General features: G+C 34.2%; 1 protein-coding gene across 8 annotated transcripts in view; it reads right to left on the bottom strand.

Moving 5' to 3' along the window:
• Positions 1 to 17,249, bottom strand: part of CCDC88A (coiled-coil domain containing 88A) — a 122,013-nt gene that overhangs the window by 23,219 nt on the left and 81,545 nt on the right. For all 8 annotated transcript variants that reach the window (XM_046661169.1, XM_046661168.1, XM_046661167.1 and 5 more), the window contains exons 17-23: positions 16,953 to 17,094; positions 13,591 to 13,755; positions 9,808 to 9,969; positions 8,556 to 8,833; positions 8,186 to 8,329; positions 5,246 to 5,432; positions 1,397 to 1,542 (exon numbers count right to left, since the gene is read on the bottom strand). In XM_046661169.1, coding sequence (XP_046517125.1) covers positions 1,397 to 1,542; positions 5,246 to 5,432; positions 8,186 to 8,329; positions 8,556 to 8,833; positions 9,808 to 9,969; positions 13,591 to 13,755; positions 16,953 to 17,094 — 1,224 coding nt within the window. The remainder of the gene's footprint in view (positions 1 to 1,396; positions 1,543 to 5,245; positions 5,433 to 8,185; positions 8,330 to 8,555; positions 8,834 to 9,807; positions 9,970 to 13,590; positions 13,756 to 16,952; positions 17,095 to 17,249) is intronic.

Genomic DNA, 17,249 nt, shown 5'->3' with positions numbered 1-17,249 from the left:
AGAGTAAAGGCATACACACTCCTGAAAGGACTGAAGGTGCAGTCCAAAGTGGCCAGCGCAAATGTAAAATTTCTTTGAAGTTTGCATTTATCTTAAAAGTTCATGAAAACTCTGCCTTTTGCTCCATGATATCCCTGTGTATTAATATAAAACTGTTCCTTGCCCCAAATTTTATATTAAAATTGATGCTTCAAAAATGTATGATGTATCCTGGTTTCATATGTGCTCACCATCATGTACATCATGTCTGAAAGGCACAGACATGTTATTTCATTTAATCCTTAGGATAATCCTGGGAGCAGGTATTATATCTCTATCTTAGAGAAAAAGAAACCAGTGATCAAAGAAATGAAATAACTTGTCTAGGGTCACATAGAAAGTGACTGGAAGAATTTGAATTTGAATTAGGAGCTGTCTGATTTCAACATCTGTGCCATTTCTGTTATACTATGGTGCTTGTCATTTAGGGAACAAAGGAAAGAGAATAATTTAGTAAAGGTGAATCCATGGTGTAATACAAAGACTACCCACCGAGCAGTCTAGGCCAAAATGCTTGATTTTTACCAGATTCCTCCACTCTCAACAGAGACACAATTTACCAATAATTTTAAGCCCGGTCAATTCTCTCTCACACATCTTTCTTGTGTATGGTCTCAACTGCCACTGCTTGTGAATTATTTCTGCTAAATTACTCTAACTGCCTTCTTAAAATGTAATCCTTGTCTCTGTTTTCAGAACCTCCAATCCATCCTCTAAAATGTCATTAGTGGCTTTAAAAAAAAAAATGTAAATCCAATCATATTACTCCCCTGCTCAAATATTTCAGCAACTCCTTTTATGGCATAGAAAACCCTTTGTGAAGTGGCGCCTGAGGATTTAGTCAGTTCTCTGCTGCTCCTCCTTCCTCAATTTTGCTCCAGCATGAAGAATTAATCTTTAGATCCTATGCCATAACACACTTTCATCACACCGCCATGTTTTTGTGTTTGCTGCTCTCTTGGCCTGGTATGTTTCCTCAGGTGAACTCCTATTGAATCTTTAAGTCTCAGCTCAAGCAATCATCTTTGGAAAGTCCACCTTGCCTCTCCCAGACTAAGGTACTCCTTCTCCTATATGTGCTATATTTCTACGGCTTCCTACACATACCTTCATTATAGGAATTATTTATATTTCTCACTTTATATTACTTTTTTCTTAAGAGCAGGACCCATGTGTTTTCATGTTAATATTTCTGGTTATTAGCATAGTTCCTGGAACATAAGCATTCAAAAAATATATGTTGAAATAATAATGGTAAAAAGCAAGAAAAATTAGCATTGAGTATTCTCTGCCACCAAGTATGGCAATGATAAAATCATGAGTAATATTTCAGAGTGCAAAATTATTTGGTACCTACATGTATTGTCTTTGTTCAACATGAAAAAGATCCTTGCTTTCCATATTCTGCTCCAATAGTGTTCTGTTCTGTAGCATTAATGTCTGAATTTGATCTAGTAGATGCCGATTTTCTTCTTCTAAATTTCCTTTAAGTTGGCTTAGCAACTGTTTAAACACAAACTTTTTTTTAAATATCAACATTTACATTTAACATAAATAATCCAAAACATCTGAAAAATATGAAGTACTTCACAAAGACTTAAGTCTTCTGCTATTTGAATAAGTAGACGGTTGAACTTTGATTAGAATATGAGTGATTATTTTAGTAATAATGACAGCTACAGCACAGGGTTGTGTGCTGTTCATACATATTTTCTTGATTCTCATAAACACTGGATTTAACATATAATAAATTATCTAGTGCCCCAAACACTGCTTTCTTCAAAACTATTTAACTTACAGTCTGAAAGTTAGATTCAAATCTCCGGCCTTCTGTTTAAGTAGCTATGAAATGCTGGACAAGTTAGTTAATTCTCTGAGGATCAATGACCTCATCTATAAAATGAGGATAGTAACCCCCACACCCCCCACCCAAGACTGTTGCAAGGATTAAATAATATATGTAAATAAAGGACCTCGTGTCATGCCTATGGCACACAGTAGGTACTTAATATACCTCATTCTTCCCCCAACTACTGTTTCCAAGGAACCTTAAAAGTTTGTATATAGTTTTTGTGGCTTGATTAAGGGAGTCAGGTAACCGTATCAATGGTTGGTATTACTAGCTGATATTACTGGGCTACCAGCAGCGGTGGACTGCTTTTGCTCTGAGGTTAGTAGAAATTGGAAATATGCCTTAGTTAGGCCAGAGGCTTGAGTACAAGTCAGAAAGCCCAAAGTAGTCATTTTCAAAATTTAGCATCACTTGTAGAATATATTTTTAAATGTAGATTTCTGGGTCCTAGCATTCAAATTCAGCAGGTCTGAAGTAGAGCCCAGAGATCTGCATTAAAATAAAAAGTCAAGAATAAGCCTGCCTCCAAAAAAAGGGGAAACAAACATTTTGAAAATTCTCAAAAGGTACATAGAAAAGCAGATAGTATAATACTGTGAATACCCATATACAGCCATCTAGATGTAACTACTGTCAATATTGTGCTATGTTTGTTTTATTTATCTATATATTAAACTGAAATGTAACATATGTGGCAGATTCACTGCAAAACTGAATGCAGTTCTCCTCCTCTCTGTATCTACACATCCTCTTGCAATGTGACTTCTCACTCTTCCCATTAAGAAGTAGAATCTATTTCCCCTCTTGTTGAAGTTGGAATGCCTTTGGAGAAGGAGGAGGAAAGTGATTGTGTGACAGTTCCAAGCCCAGGCCTTTCACACATGTGTCAAACCAGCACCCAGATCAAGAAACAGCACATTAATTGTATTCCAGAAACACTCTGCTCTTTTCAATCACCATCCCTTCCCACAAAGATTAACTACTATCCTGACCTCTTCTACTATGGATTCATTTTTCCACTCCCTCCAAATCATCTTATTACATGACTTAGCCCCTAGCCAAGGGTTTACAGTTGACTCGAGTTGCCACAACCAGCTATGGATAAGTAGGTAGCTAGGGCCCTTTCTGGTCTCTCCTAAGCAGCCTTCCAGACCACCAGTGACAATGTGGGACCTTATGAAGACTCACTATGACTGGCTGTCTAATTCCTCAGATCTTCCAGTTAAATTTCTGATTAGTTTGCTGGTCTGTTACCCACCCCAACCAATATCCCAACCTCAGGCCATCTGAGAGGTGGCCTTTAACAACCCTCCCAGGCATAGGACTTTTCTGTGCTCTGTTCAAATCAAATCAGTCCCTTCCAGTAGCAAAGCTGCTGGTTTTCTTGGCTTATTCTGCACCCTGGCAGAACTACCAGATACTGGAAGTGGGAAAGGGGGAGAAGAATGGGAATGGGAAGAGTTATAGATAAAATGCTTCAGACAACCAATGTTCCTACCTAAAGTTGATTAGTTTTTTAATAAATGCTTCTCAATTTGTTGTATGCTTTTGCTTGAGTTCCAGATTTCCAAAATGGTTGTTTTTGATGGTTTTGTTCAACTTTATTGTTTCTTGGGGAGCTGATTTGTCATGTTCCTCACTCTACCATTCTGTAAATCCATTACCTCAATTATATTTTATTTAGACTTTTATAAATCATTGGCAGAATGAATGTTCGATACTTTCTGAGCTTCACTGGATAATTAAATGTATATGATTTCAAACCAGTTTTTCTTTCTACTGGTTTATAATTTCAGACAAAAAAGCTTTTAGGTATTACTTTTCTGATACCGTCTATTCCTAATTTCATTTAAGGGTTTGCTTAAGTGCTGGTTTCCTAAAAGTTCCGTGAAATTCAGCTGTTCAGCTATATTCAAACTTTAATGATTTAGGTACCAACCACAAAACTTAAGGATTATCTAAGGCTATCAGTATCCTTTTTATATTTCAAAACTATTAACACTTATCATGCCATCATAGCAAGAGGCATGGAATTAACAGAATTGTATACATAAGGCAGATATAATTTCTGCTCAAAATCCTCCAATGGCATACCCATTTTACTCAGAATAAAAGTCAAAATTTTTTTACACTCACCTAAAAGGCAACATATCTGGCCCAAGCACATCTTTGATCTCATCTCCTACTACTCTCTCCTTTGCTCATTCCACTCCAGTCACACTGGCTTCCTCTGTTCCTCAAACACACCAGGATTCCCCTGGCCATAGGGGCATTGCTTTGGCTGTTTGCCTGGAATGTTCTTTCCCTTGATATCCACACAGTAGTACCCTAATCTCCTTCTCAAATCTTTGTTCAGTGATTCCTAACTAAAATTTCAATCTACACTCCCTCATCCACCCTGGCAGTCCTTATCCCTCTTTATCCTACTCCATTTTTACTTGCACATAACTTATCATCTTGTAACATACCATATGTCGCAGACTAATTTTCAAAATGGTTACGGCAGTATTTCCAGTCCATGTGTTCTTCTAGAATCTTGCCATTCTCCATCAAGAGGCTGAGTCTATTTCTCTTCCCCTTGAACCTGGAAGGGACTTTGACTGCCTCAATGAATAGAATATAGGGGAAATGATGCTGTATGACTTTTGAGGCTTGATCATAAAATCAGAGATGGCTTCTGTCTGCTTCTCACCATGTTGTGAAAAAGCCCAAACCAATCCATGGGGAGACCACGTGGAGAGGAAACTGATGCCTCCAGCTGATAGCCAGCATCAACCAGCAAATACGCACTCAACCTTCCAATCTTCCCACTGAGGGCCCAGCTGCAAGTGGATCAGAGATAAACTGGCCCCACTGTACCTGTCCAAATTCCAACCCACAGAATCTGTGAGCACAATAAATGGTTGTTTTATACCACTAAGTTTTGGGGTAATTTGCTACGTAGCCATATGTAACACAACACTGAAACACTACATATTTCACTTGCTTATTATGTTTATTGTCTGTTTCCTTCCACCAGAATATAAACTCCATAATGGGAGAGATTCTTACCTTTTTGTTTTACTAGTACATGCCAGGTGGTCAGTAAACATTTTTTCACTAAACAAGGACACAATTTTACAATTTTCAAAGTATTTGCACATACAAGTTTAAACTAATGGTAAAAAATGTTCAAATTAATGATAAAGGAAGTTTTTCTGAATTACTTGTTAATTTCAATTATCCCTCACCAATTCTTTTAGAAATACCTCACTAATTATATACTGCTATTGTCATTACAATATAATCGTTTATTTTTTCACCATGTCTTGATGCCTGAAGAAGGAAATAGTGATTAAACTTGTTAAAGCTCACCTCACACTGGTTATTTAGCTTGGTGGATGTGATGTCCAACTGCTGGTACTGTTCCTTTAGCTTTGAAAATTCAGCTTCTAATCTTGTTTGTTCCAGTTTGGAATTATTTAGAAGACTTTTTAAGTTTTTATGGTCAGTTTGTAAAACTTCAGTCTCTTTTAAAAGCTGATTATATGTATGATTCAGCCTATAATTAGAAATCATACAAAATTAGATTCTCTTAATAGCTTTCATTGTAATTTACACAGTGTGAAATGCTGTAAATCACATTCAGACATACTTAGAGAATATAAAAGATTCTTTTGCCAGTTACTAAACTTATGAAGAATCAGTTTCTAGTTTGTAAAAACTAGATTAAAAAAAAGTTGAGTACTTTTCCCTTGAAAAGAAATCCTTAGGCATTTAAACACATTGAAGATGTAAAGACACTCATAATTTTATCAGACAAAATTTAAAGTATGAATAAGAAAATATTTAGATTAAAGAATAAAAAAAATTACCAATCCAGTTTTGATTTCATGGAGAATTCAAAGATTCTAAAATTCAACATGAAAATTCAAGAAAGATCAGATGGAGAGAATTAATCAATCTAGTGTGAGATATGATAGTCTATCACTCTGGTGCCAGATAACTGAATATACAGGCTTAAACCAAAATTTTAGTTATTGAGATTTCTGCAGTTGTGGCAAATTATTCGTATTTATGCAGTTCCCAATTATTAATGATAAAGTTTGGATTTTCTGTAAAAATCAAAGTATAGCCTTTTCTGTTTCTTTCCACTATTATACCTTCAGACCAAGGTCTATGATCTCCAAGAGCAGAGATCAGCAAACTTTTTCTGTAAAGGACCAGAGAGTAAATACCTTACACAGTGTCTGCGAGCCACATCTACTCTATAGCATGCTCTTCTCTTTTGTTTTTTCCATAAGCTTTTAAAATGTAAAAATTGTTTCTTAGTTTGGAGGCTGTACCAAATCTGAAAGCTGGATGTGGTCTGCTGAGGTGACTGACTATAGTTTACCAACCTTTATCTTATACCATTAAGATCAGGAACCCACAAAAGGAGGAGGTAGCCAAAAAACCCAAATTTTTGCTCAGGGTAGTACTTGTTCAGAACATCTAGCAACTTACTTCAACTCATTCCCCAAAGAATTTGAGTCAGCTTACAAGAACTATAAATAATAAAAGAATACATTTAAAAAGTCAAGACTAAGTAAAAATATACAACAAAAGGCCAGAAACATACAGTAAATGCTCCATATATATGTTGAATCCATGAAGGAACACATGCCATGAGTATAATAGCTGGTCAAACCTCACTGAGACATACAGACAGCTATACAGTATATCAATACCTATAGATATCAAAGATTTTCCTACTGATGCTTCGGGGGGTGCAGGATATGAATATCATCTCTGTGGCAAATGCTAAACTGAATTCTTTAAGAGAGTTTTTTACACTGTCCTTCAAAGCCAAGAACATTAACACCAAAATGCAATTCAGTGAAAATAATTCTAAAAAGGCCAAAGACAACCCAGTCCATGTAAGAAACTTTCTCGGTTTGGCATTATCTAAGATTAAAACTTAGGCCATTTAGAGGAATGGATAAACCACTGTTCTTCAGACAAGTCTTCATAATTATCTTTTTTTGGTGAAAGAGCTCTTTCAGGTTTGACTTAAAGCCTTTTCTTCCCTTAGAACACAGACATGAGTGCATAAAAGCTGAGTAAGAACAGCTTTGGAAGACAGAAAATATTCTACTCAGGATCTCTCTTCCCTCACAAGGCTGCAGAATCTTCTGGTTCAAGCTCATCACACTCAATTTCTCCTTTTCATTTAGGCTGAGTTCTTTCTCTGGAGGCTCCTCAGTAACATAACATTAGATTCCTAGAAAGCCTACCTAGGTTCACAAACTGTCCCAGTTTGGTTTGAATCCTAACAACGGAAAAAAGGTTAGGTTCAAGATGGGACTTCACAGTAAATGCATTCCCCAATGTTATGTATGTAATAGAAATGACCCTGTCCTTGTATTCTATAGCTTGTTACAATTTGGTCTTCTACTGCACATACTCTACAATACATCCTTCATTCTAGCGTGTTGGTGGGCTTGTTGAAGTTCAAATCCCCCAGTACAGAATTTCTAATTGTAACAACCACTAAATTAAAAACTACTGAGCATGAAAATGAAAAGGGCTCCAGACGCTTAGGGATTTTCTGGTAAAGGAAAAGAAAGAAAAGTTTAATTCTAAGAACGGGTTGTACTGAATTCATAAGAGGACACTCAATAAATGAGCCCCATTTGAATTTTGTATGCTGCCTTTCAGCACTTTGGCTATGGCAGTGTAAGTGAAGTGCTAATGTTTAGGCTGTCTGAACTTTTCAAAAGTTTCTAAAAGACTTCTGAAAATGTATCCTTATGACGCAGTGTGATTACCAGTTGGCAAGTTTTGATTTTACCAAGGCTTCAAATTAAAAAATAATTGCCCCATGCCAATATGAAAACATTAATACCTAAGACAGTTAAAAGTCACAAATCAATCAGCTAAGAAATTATAAGGCAGCTCACTTGTAGCAACTTCAAAAGATAAGAATTGGGATACCAGACTAGTGAAAAGAGAAAAAGACACGGAATCAGGTTTCATTACATTCTGTCTCAATAAAGTATGTAAATACTATCAAGGTACAGAAATTTCATTATCTAATGTGACTTCAAAATGTAATTAGTTGAATAAATCAAGAGAGAAACAATGAGAGAAAACAGGAAATCTAGGCTTTTGTCTGAGCAATTCTATAACCAGGTGCATGATTTTGTCGGGTAATTTACTTATTGCTCTAGGATCTTTAATAAAATTCTAAGTAATGGATGGTACCGCAAAGGGGCAGTATATACTTTGGATGTAATGAATAATACAAAACTAAAATATATAAATATTTATTACCTATCATTTTCACCACAAAGTTTCTTGTATTCTGCAGCTACAGTCTCATGGTTTTTGTTTTCAAGTAGCATTTTTTCTTGTTCTACTTTCAGTGTTTTTTCCAATTCTTCCAACTGTCCTTTCTGTTTTAGTAACTGATTATAACTAGAAAAAAAAGTTAGGTATTCGGTTTATAATATTTCCTTAGAAAAAAATATTTTGTAAGTGAAGGAAACAAGAGTAATACTTAATAAGTATGACATAAAACATGTAAATTTATATAAATTTCCTCCATAAATTATCTCTTAGATCTGTTTAACTCATAAAATTTATTATATTACCCCAAACGATTGGTTTTAAATTAACAACATAAGAAAATATAATAAATTACCGGTCTTCGAGGTCTTTATGTTCTACCTCAAGATTTTTGTGGGCAGACTTTAGCGTTCCATGTTTAGCAATGAGAGACTCATACTCTGAAGCCTGCCGTTCATGAAGAAGTTCCAGCTTTTCATGATCTTTGACCAGAGAATCATAGAGAGATTTCAGGTCCTCTCGCTCTTTGATTATGGATTCATTTTCATTTTCTAAGGAAGATTGCTGGATTAGGAGTTGTGCATTCTGGTTCATAAGTGAGGTACTCTGGGAATTAAGGGTGGAATTTTCAACCTAAAAGAATGCATACTGTTATCAGACATAAGAAAAATAGTGTATGTTGTTCTTTTTTCAAAAGATTACGTTAACTTTAGGAAGCTCTAAATAAATCATAGCAGATATATTCATATTATACTGAGAAAATTTGGATTTAGCATCCCAAAGAACAAGGCTACCATTTAATTTTGATTTTTGGTAGGTCTTAATAATATATATTATGAGACATATGTTTTGGGTTGAATTATTTTAAATGAAGGTGAATAGCAACAATCTGCATTCCACTCATCAAAAAGCACAGAATTTGAAACACTAGTTTATCATTTTCTAGAAGTTGAGAGTTGGTAGAACTGAAAAATTACTTGTGAAAACTCAATAGGAAATTTTCTCCAGAGCCTAAATTAAATTAGTGTTGCTTTACCATTTGGAAAACAGTTGCAGAAAGAAGAACTTATAGATTCAGAGAAGTAATTTCTTTTCTTCTGCTCTTTAAGAGGTTTCAGAGAGTTGCACTTTCCCCCACCTAACTGTTCTATTTGAAAAGATACTGGCAGTGTTAAGTGCAAGATGGATCTTTCGAACTAAGGACAAGTCTGAAGACAAAATTCTCATGCTGTGTTGTTTCCCATTAACTTAACTGATAAGAAAGCTGTAAAAATGAAACAAGGGATGGTATGTTGCAACCATATTCTAAAGCAAGGATTTCTACCTGATATAATCAACTTGTTGAAATGGGTGAAAGGCCATATTAGTGAAATTATCTTTTGTTATTTATATTTGTTGATTGAATTTATTAATATTTAAAGGCTCTGACATTTAAAAAACATTGATATCTCAAAGTTTGGCATAGCACTAAAGAAATATTTTAATTTATCTTCAACTAATTGTTAAATTCACTCACTAAGAAACAATGTTACTATGTCTAGTCATCCTTATTTTAACAGCATTATTCAAGAGTTCAGTTGCATCTCCTCAAAGTATTACATTACAACCTGAAGTTTGGCATTCTGTGTTTGAAGAGTAGTATTCTGCTCCTGTAAGGACACCGTCTGCCTCTGAAGTGCAAGAATCTGAGCCTGCAAGTTATTGTTCTGTGTCTCAAGTTGCTTCAGCTGAGTTTTCAGTGCTTGCTTCTCGGCTTGCAGTGTAGCATTCTTAATAAAGAAAACATACATATTAAGGATAAAAGCAACATCAAACATATTTCTGTTTAACAGGTACTAGAATTTTGTATGAGTATTTATTACCATTACAATCCAAACAAATCCTAACAATCTTAAAAGAGAAAAAGATAAAACATTTCCCCTCTATCCCAAGTTGTAAATAGACATTTAATCCAAGAAAAAGAAATTTGGCCAGCCTGGTGGTGTAGTGGTTAAGTTCGCAGGCTCCACTTCGGCAGCCCAGGGTTCACGGGTTCAGATCCTGGGTGTGGACCTACACGCTGCTCATTAAGTCACACTGTGGTGGCATCCCACACACAAAGTGGTGGAGGATTAGCATGGATGTCAGCTCAGGGACAACCTTCCTCAAATAAAAAGAGGAAGATTGGCAACAGATGTTAGCTCAGGGCCAATGTTCCTCACCAAAAAAGAAGAAAAGAAGAAAAGAAAAAGAAAGTAATAATACTAAAACCTTAATATACTATTGTCTGTCTGCTTTATAAAGTCCAAAAAATAAAATATTATATTTGAAATATATTTATTAACACAAGAAACTAGAATGGGATTTTCAGTTGTATGGTTTTTCTGCTATTTTAAAGTGCCTAGAGTGTGTGGGGGGCTGTGTCTAGCCAATGAAGTGTACCTTTTCTAACTGCACAAAGGCAAATACATATATGTATATATATATAGGTGAATAGTGGTCCCAGGGGTAGCAGCAAAACTAAGTATTTTATAAACACAAATATTTGGAAGAGAAGCAGGAACAATCATAACCATCTGTTTAAAAAATTTAGTCCATAATGGACCTAACAGATGTTACATATTCTCCTTAGTGATTTTTTTCATGGTATAAAACACTCACTAAAATTGTATTTCATTTATAGAACTTCTGGAGCAAATTCAAACAGAACATACCACTTTCAATTTTTCCAGTACATATGACCATATTTCAATTTTATAGTTAAATGGTTGAATTACTATGCAAATCACAGATCACTGTATTTACTGTGATACATATTGAAATATTTGTCATGGATATTATATTTTCAGCATTATTTCTAAACATTTCCAAAAAAAATAAGCATCAAAAATTATAAAAAACCCTCTAGCAAACTGAAATAAAACTTTAATATACAACAAGGCCAGAATTTGTATGTAATTGCAATATGCATAAAAAGTTACAACTGAGTCCCCAAAAATCACTTTTATTATATCTCTAATAGGGAACAAAGATAACATTCACTTTATAGGCTTTCATGCTATATACACCACACGTCACTGTATAAAAGACAAGTCATGATTTAACCCACGTACTATACCATAAAATCAAAGCTGAGGAAGCAAAATGCTATAAGATGGGTTTTGATATTCTAGTTCTCTTTTGTTCATTTGTTCAAATAAAAAGGATGACAATTTACACTGGAAAAATAATTCAGAATACTGATGTATTTACATACCATCTTGGCACACCCAACTGAACCATGTTTCACTCACATATGTTAAGTACTACTCTAGTTTAGCTCATTAGAAACCAAAATGTACAAACTCTAATGATGAGTCTGGGTATCCCTAGGAACAAGAAAAATTCCCACAGTCTATAATGAATAGACTAGATAATTGAGAGTAGAAAGGATATCTCAGAACAGAAAAAAAATTAAGATGGAAAAGTATGAGCTTAGCAAATATACTGGCAAATGCACAAAAATTACCAGTCTAATATTCAGCTAGCCATCTTTATAAACCCATTATCTAAAATGGCTAAAATATGACAATCAAATAATTTTTTTGAACAGAAATTCACTACGGAAATCAACGGGAAAAAAGATTTACCTTAGAGAGTGTTATATGCCAGCCAAATTTTCTGAAATGTAATTATTAATCCAAGTGATAGAGGTGTGTGTGTGTGTGTATATATATGTATATAAATCACTAAATAATAAAAAATAGGTATTCATATATGGCTAATAAATGTATGAAAAGGTATAAAATGGCACACTAATAATTTAAAACATACAAATTAAAATATTTTCTCCTATCACTTTAACAAAAATTAAAAGGCTGGTAATACCCAATGTTCATCTGGAAAAATAGTACTCTATTAGTGGGACTGAAAATTTATGTGATTTTGAAAGTCTAATACAATGATATCAATTAAAATTAAACATAAACACAGACATGAATATATTCTTTGGCCTATCAATTTCAATGTCAGGAATTTACTACCCTATATACATGTTATATGTGGATTTTCATTGCAGCTAAATCTGAAAATAACCTAAATGTCTATCTATGTGGAATTTATTTAAATAAATTATGGTAACATCCACACTATTGAATAATACATGGTCATTAAACAAAATGAGATAGAGCTGTATCTGCTAAAATAGATCTCCAAGATAACAATCAAAAATGCAAATAAAAATATTGTATAGCATGATCTCACAGGTGTAAATCTGTAAGAGAAATATATGTCTATACACAGATAAGTCACAAACATTTTTCTGGGAAGATAACTGTTTACGGTGATTATTTTTGGATGAGAAGTAGCAATCAATGGTGTCAGAGGTTAATTTCTGGCTCTATGGCTTAAAGTTTTCGACGAATGTTAAATTAAAAAATAACATCCACCACAACTATTTTACTTGTTAGCATGTAGATTCTTTCAGCTCATTCATTTTTGAAGGATAAATGTTTGTTGAATTCATTTGATTATTGTTAAATATTTATTGAACTTATTCAGCGAATGTTTATTAAGTGTCTGCTATCTATCAGCCATTATCTACATACCGAAGGCACAGTGGTGAAAAAGACAGACAAGGTACCTGCTCTCAAGGAGCTTTTTTTCAGTAGACCAACAACAAATAAATGAATAAAAAATATAATTTCACTAGTGAAAGTCCTGTGACAAAACTAAGACAGACAGTGATGTACTCGTGTATGAGTTTTGGCTGGGGACAGCTACTTTACTAGGGTAAGGGGTCAGAGAAGACTGCTTGCAGGAGATACACGGTAAGAGAGCTGCATGCGGAGGGAAGCCAGCCGTGTGTTCCAGGTAGGGAAAGCAAGCAGAAAGCCCCTGAGATAGGAACAAATAGAAGAGGTCAATATAACTAGAATTAATTTACTTATTATTCACCAGGTGTCGTTTTGTGTTTTTTAGATATTCACAGATAATAATATTACCCCCAGATTAATAAACAGGGTGAGTGGAAGAGAGTAGTATAGTATAAAGTTAGAGACATAGGCAGGGCAATGTCAGGAAGGATCTTGTAGGACACAGTCCTATAGCTTCTGCACAGAGAATGGGTTAGATTGGAAGGGATGGAATGGAAGCAGGGGAAGCCAGTTAGGAGGATATTCTATTTGTCCAGATGAGAGATGACGGCACCTTAGACTCGAGTGGTAACAGCAGAGATGGAGAGAAGTAGATGGGTTTGGGTTATATTTTCAAGATAACTCTTAGCTCTTCGGTCTTTATAGTATAGAACAAATCAGCCAAGAAAGTATAAAGTGAACAAAGCTACAAAACCAGATTAATTTTCTGAGTTACATATCTAATAATCCTTTATTTATAAAAATCTTTATTTCTACTAAAAATTTTAAATTACTTACATTTCTTTCTACTTCAATTAATCTATCTTTAACTTTCAGAAGCTCTCTAGTAGTTTCTTGACTTTCTCGCTCCCATTTGTTATCTTCACCAGAAGTTGGAGGAGAGCTCTGTACCATCCTTTCCTCATCTTGTCTCTGTTTGAGAGCTTCATAATTCTTTTTCACCTAAGATTTTATTTAAAATATTTTAATCAGGAGAAAAAAAAAATCACCAAAGTTATATTTCTCACAATTAATTTGACTCTGCACTGGTCTCGTGAATGTGAGAGACACTTTATTTAAAAATGTGATAAATAATATATACGATTATCATTATTACCATGATCACAATGTATGCTTTGCAAAATGCAAATCTTTTCCTCCTAGAAATATTAAATATACTCTGCTTATGTGCCACGATTCTACAGTATATTCTGTAATTTCAGATCCTATTGTTTATGATGAAAATGAGAACAAATGACAAGATTCACTGGACACAGACATGTTGCTAATACTAACAATTGTTTTTAGAGCTATCTATAGCTGATTTAGAGATTTCAGAGATTCCCATGTAAAGAACAAATAAAGACTTGACACACGTAATCAGTCCTCTTAAAAAAATACTTAAAGTTGAGGAGGTATCTATATATGTCTGCCCTTTTAAGAAGGATATGCCATACAGAATGAGTTATGTTAATTAATGACTTCTTTATTCAGCTCTTGATCCATATATAATTATCATAACATTTTATAAAGAGGGAATAAGCCAAGATATATCTTATCCAGTGTTTTCTGGTATAATTACAACCAAATCCTATTTTAAGAGAGCCAACTAAAAACGAACTTGGTCATCAGGTATTAGGAAAATTGCCAATTACCTACCAGCTCTCTTCAATTTAAATTGATTACTATTATACTTATCCCGAATCACTAGTTTATTGTAGAAGTTTACCATAAATTTATAAATCAACCCCAAACTTTCTATTAAGGCAAGGACATAAATGTTTAAAATAATTCAAAGTCTAATGCAAACTTTAAGAAAGCTTATAACTCAACAATAAATTTAGCTACTTTTGAGTTAGAAAATAATGACGTGAGACTAAAGAAAAAAGATGCCAAGATAGAATGTAATTTAAAACTTGGCAAGTGATCTAACAGGTGTTTTGGGATTTGGATTTTCCAGGGTTTTTTTTTTTTTTTTTTTTACTTTTAGTACCCTAATAACATAGATGAGTGACATCATTTCTAGTCTCCTATTTTACATTAATTTCCCACAGGGTCTTACTTCTAGACTTAGAAAGGTTATAAGACATATGCCATTACTAACAAGGGGAGCTGAGAGTAAATCTCAGAGCTTCTCATTCTTAGCCTATTGTTCTAACAACTAAGTTTCAAAAATGCTTCCTTTACCTTGTGTATCATAAATCAAAATCTCTAATTTATGTTCACACAGAAAAGGACATCATTTTCCATCAAGGTTTCTTAGAGGCAGCATGGATGTGGGTGTGGCCTTTTCATCTACTCTATTCATCTCTAACTTTTAACTGGGGTGTTTACACTTTTATATTTAATGCAATTATTGATATGGTTTGGTTTAAAACTGCTATCTTGCTATTTGTTTTCTATTTGTCCAATCTGTACTTTGTTTCCCCTTTTTCCTTTTCCCATCTTTTGGATTTTTTATGATAATGGCATATTAATTATACTTCTTTGCCATGCTACCTTAGTGGTTATTTTAGGCCTTATACTATTCATATTTAATTTTCATAGTCTATCTTCAAGTGATATACCTCTTCGTGTATAGTACTCAAAATTAGGACAGTATAAGTCCAGTTGAACACATGTTATTTACAACAGGAAGCTTTCTATTTATTTATTTTTCAATATTTATGCCAAAATGTCTGCAATTGGAAGACAATGATGGAATTTTAAATCTTTACGTTTTATACTTGAAATACACATATACCAACATATTCCCAAACCCACTTATTTCCTGGCTGAGTAGGTTCATGAAGCTGACTTTATTTGCAACCTAGTGATACTGCTGAATAGGGTAAAATATTCAGGAAATAAAGCAGATTAATGAAATATGGCGCCAAGTTTTATTTTATTTTTTAGATAATCCTTTATATGTTAACTAAGCAAAGTTCTAGAATTTCTTCTGTAACAATATATGTTCCACAGTAATGTCTAAGACAAATACCAGCAATGATGGTAAGGGCAATAGGAGAACAAAATCTTTTTCCCTTTCTGCATGAGAAATTCATCTTTGGGTAACTGTTTCTCTGTAAACCTAATAAAATTGGAATGATCTACATTACCAGGCAAGATTGCTTGAGGGAAAAATGACCCCTGACTGAAACTGTTCTTGGACTGGGAGAACTATAAATATCTAACAGAAAGCCATATCTTTGAAGTTCTCTGAGTACAGCAACTCTTAAAACTCGTATATCCATTGTGGAGATCCTAAATCTATGCTTTTGGAGTTGTTGTAAGAGATGATGACTGCTGTGGAGCATGAAATCTCAAAGTCAGGGCAGCTCCTGCACACACCCAATGTGAATCTCATTTCTTGCACTTGAACTGTCATCTGGTGGGAAGATGACTCTTAGACAAGTATGTAAAGATGGACAACTGACAGTGCCCTGCTATCTACTTGTATTTCCTATAGTGTTCTGAATCAAATGGTTCTAAATGTGGCCTATAGTAATCTCGTCTGCCTGAATGTTTAGTTGACTGTAAAACCATTCCTGGCAGCACTGCAGAGATGACAAAAGGGAGAATAAACCAGAACATAATTCTACCAATCTACCATATACTAACCCTATGGGATGGGCAAGCCCCTTTAAATTTATTCATGTAGGGAAAACAGACAGTTGTCCCTGCCTTGTTTACTTCACTAGATAATTCCAAATATGACAAGAAAACAGATACAGAAAAGACTTCAGATTTATGAAATCAGGTTCTTTCTTACACCACACATATGATTTCCCTCTACTTGGCAGCCTCATAACCAGGTCTTGCCTATCAAACTTTTACCTGGATTCTCAATAGAAAAGACTGTCAAAGTGTCAGTATCGCATTGAGAGCTTTTCCCATTGAAATAAGCCTGCCTTTTCCCTATGCTACACCCACAATTTTGATATGTCCCTAACTGCATGGAGGACAGACATACACACATGAAACAGGATTGAATAAATTATAGTGTATAGACAAAATACAGTGTGTCAGAAGTATATGACAAAGATTTAAGAATACTCTCAAATTTAAGAAAAAGGAAGAAATAAACTATTAATAAAATGATGTTACATTTTTATTTTCTACTTTACATTTTTCTGTCCAAATATCTGACAATTAAAATTCTTTCCAAGGAAACCACTTACTGTTTTAAGCTCTTGGCGCAACTGCTGGTTAAAATTTGTGGATTCTTCTAATCGAGCTTCTAAAGCAGCAATTTTTTCTTCTTTTATTTCAAGTGACTTCTTTAGAGTGGATTCTAACTTTGATTCCAAAAGTTTGTACCTACTATCCAAGCGTAAAAATAATACAGTTCATCATTGGAGGTCAGAAAATTACTTTTAAAGATAATTTATCAACACAGATACTGATGCCATAAATAGGTGGCCTAAAATAATCTTTTTTAAAGAGGCAAATTAAATTATCCTCCTCTTACTGCCCCA

Source organism: Equus quagga, chromosome 5 (assembly GCF_021613505.1).
Source record: "Equus quagga isolate Etosha38 chromosome 5, UCLA_HA_Equagga_1.0, whole genome shotgun sequence".
NCBI classification, from domain to species: Eukaryota; Metazoa; Chordata; class Mammalia; order Perissodactyla; family Equidae; genus Equus; species Equus quagga.
The sequence above is the reverse complement of the archived record's forward strand: the minus strand, read 5'-3'. Positions and strand labels throughout refer to the sequence as shown.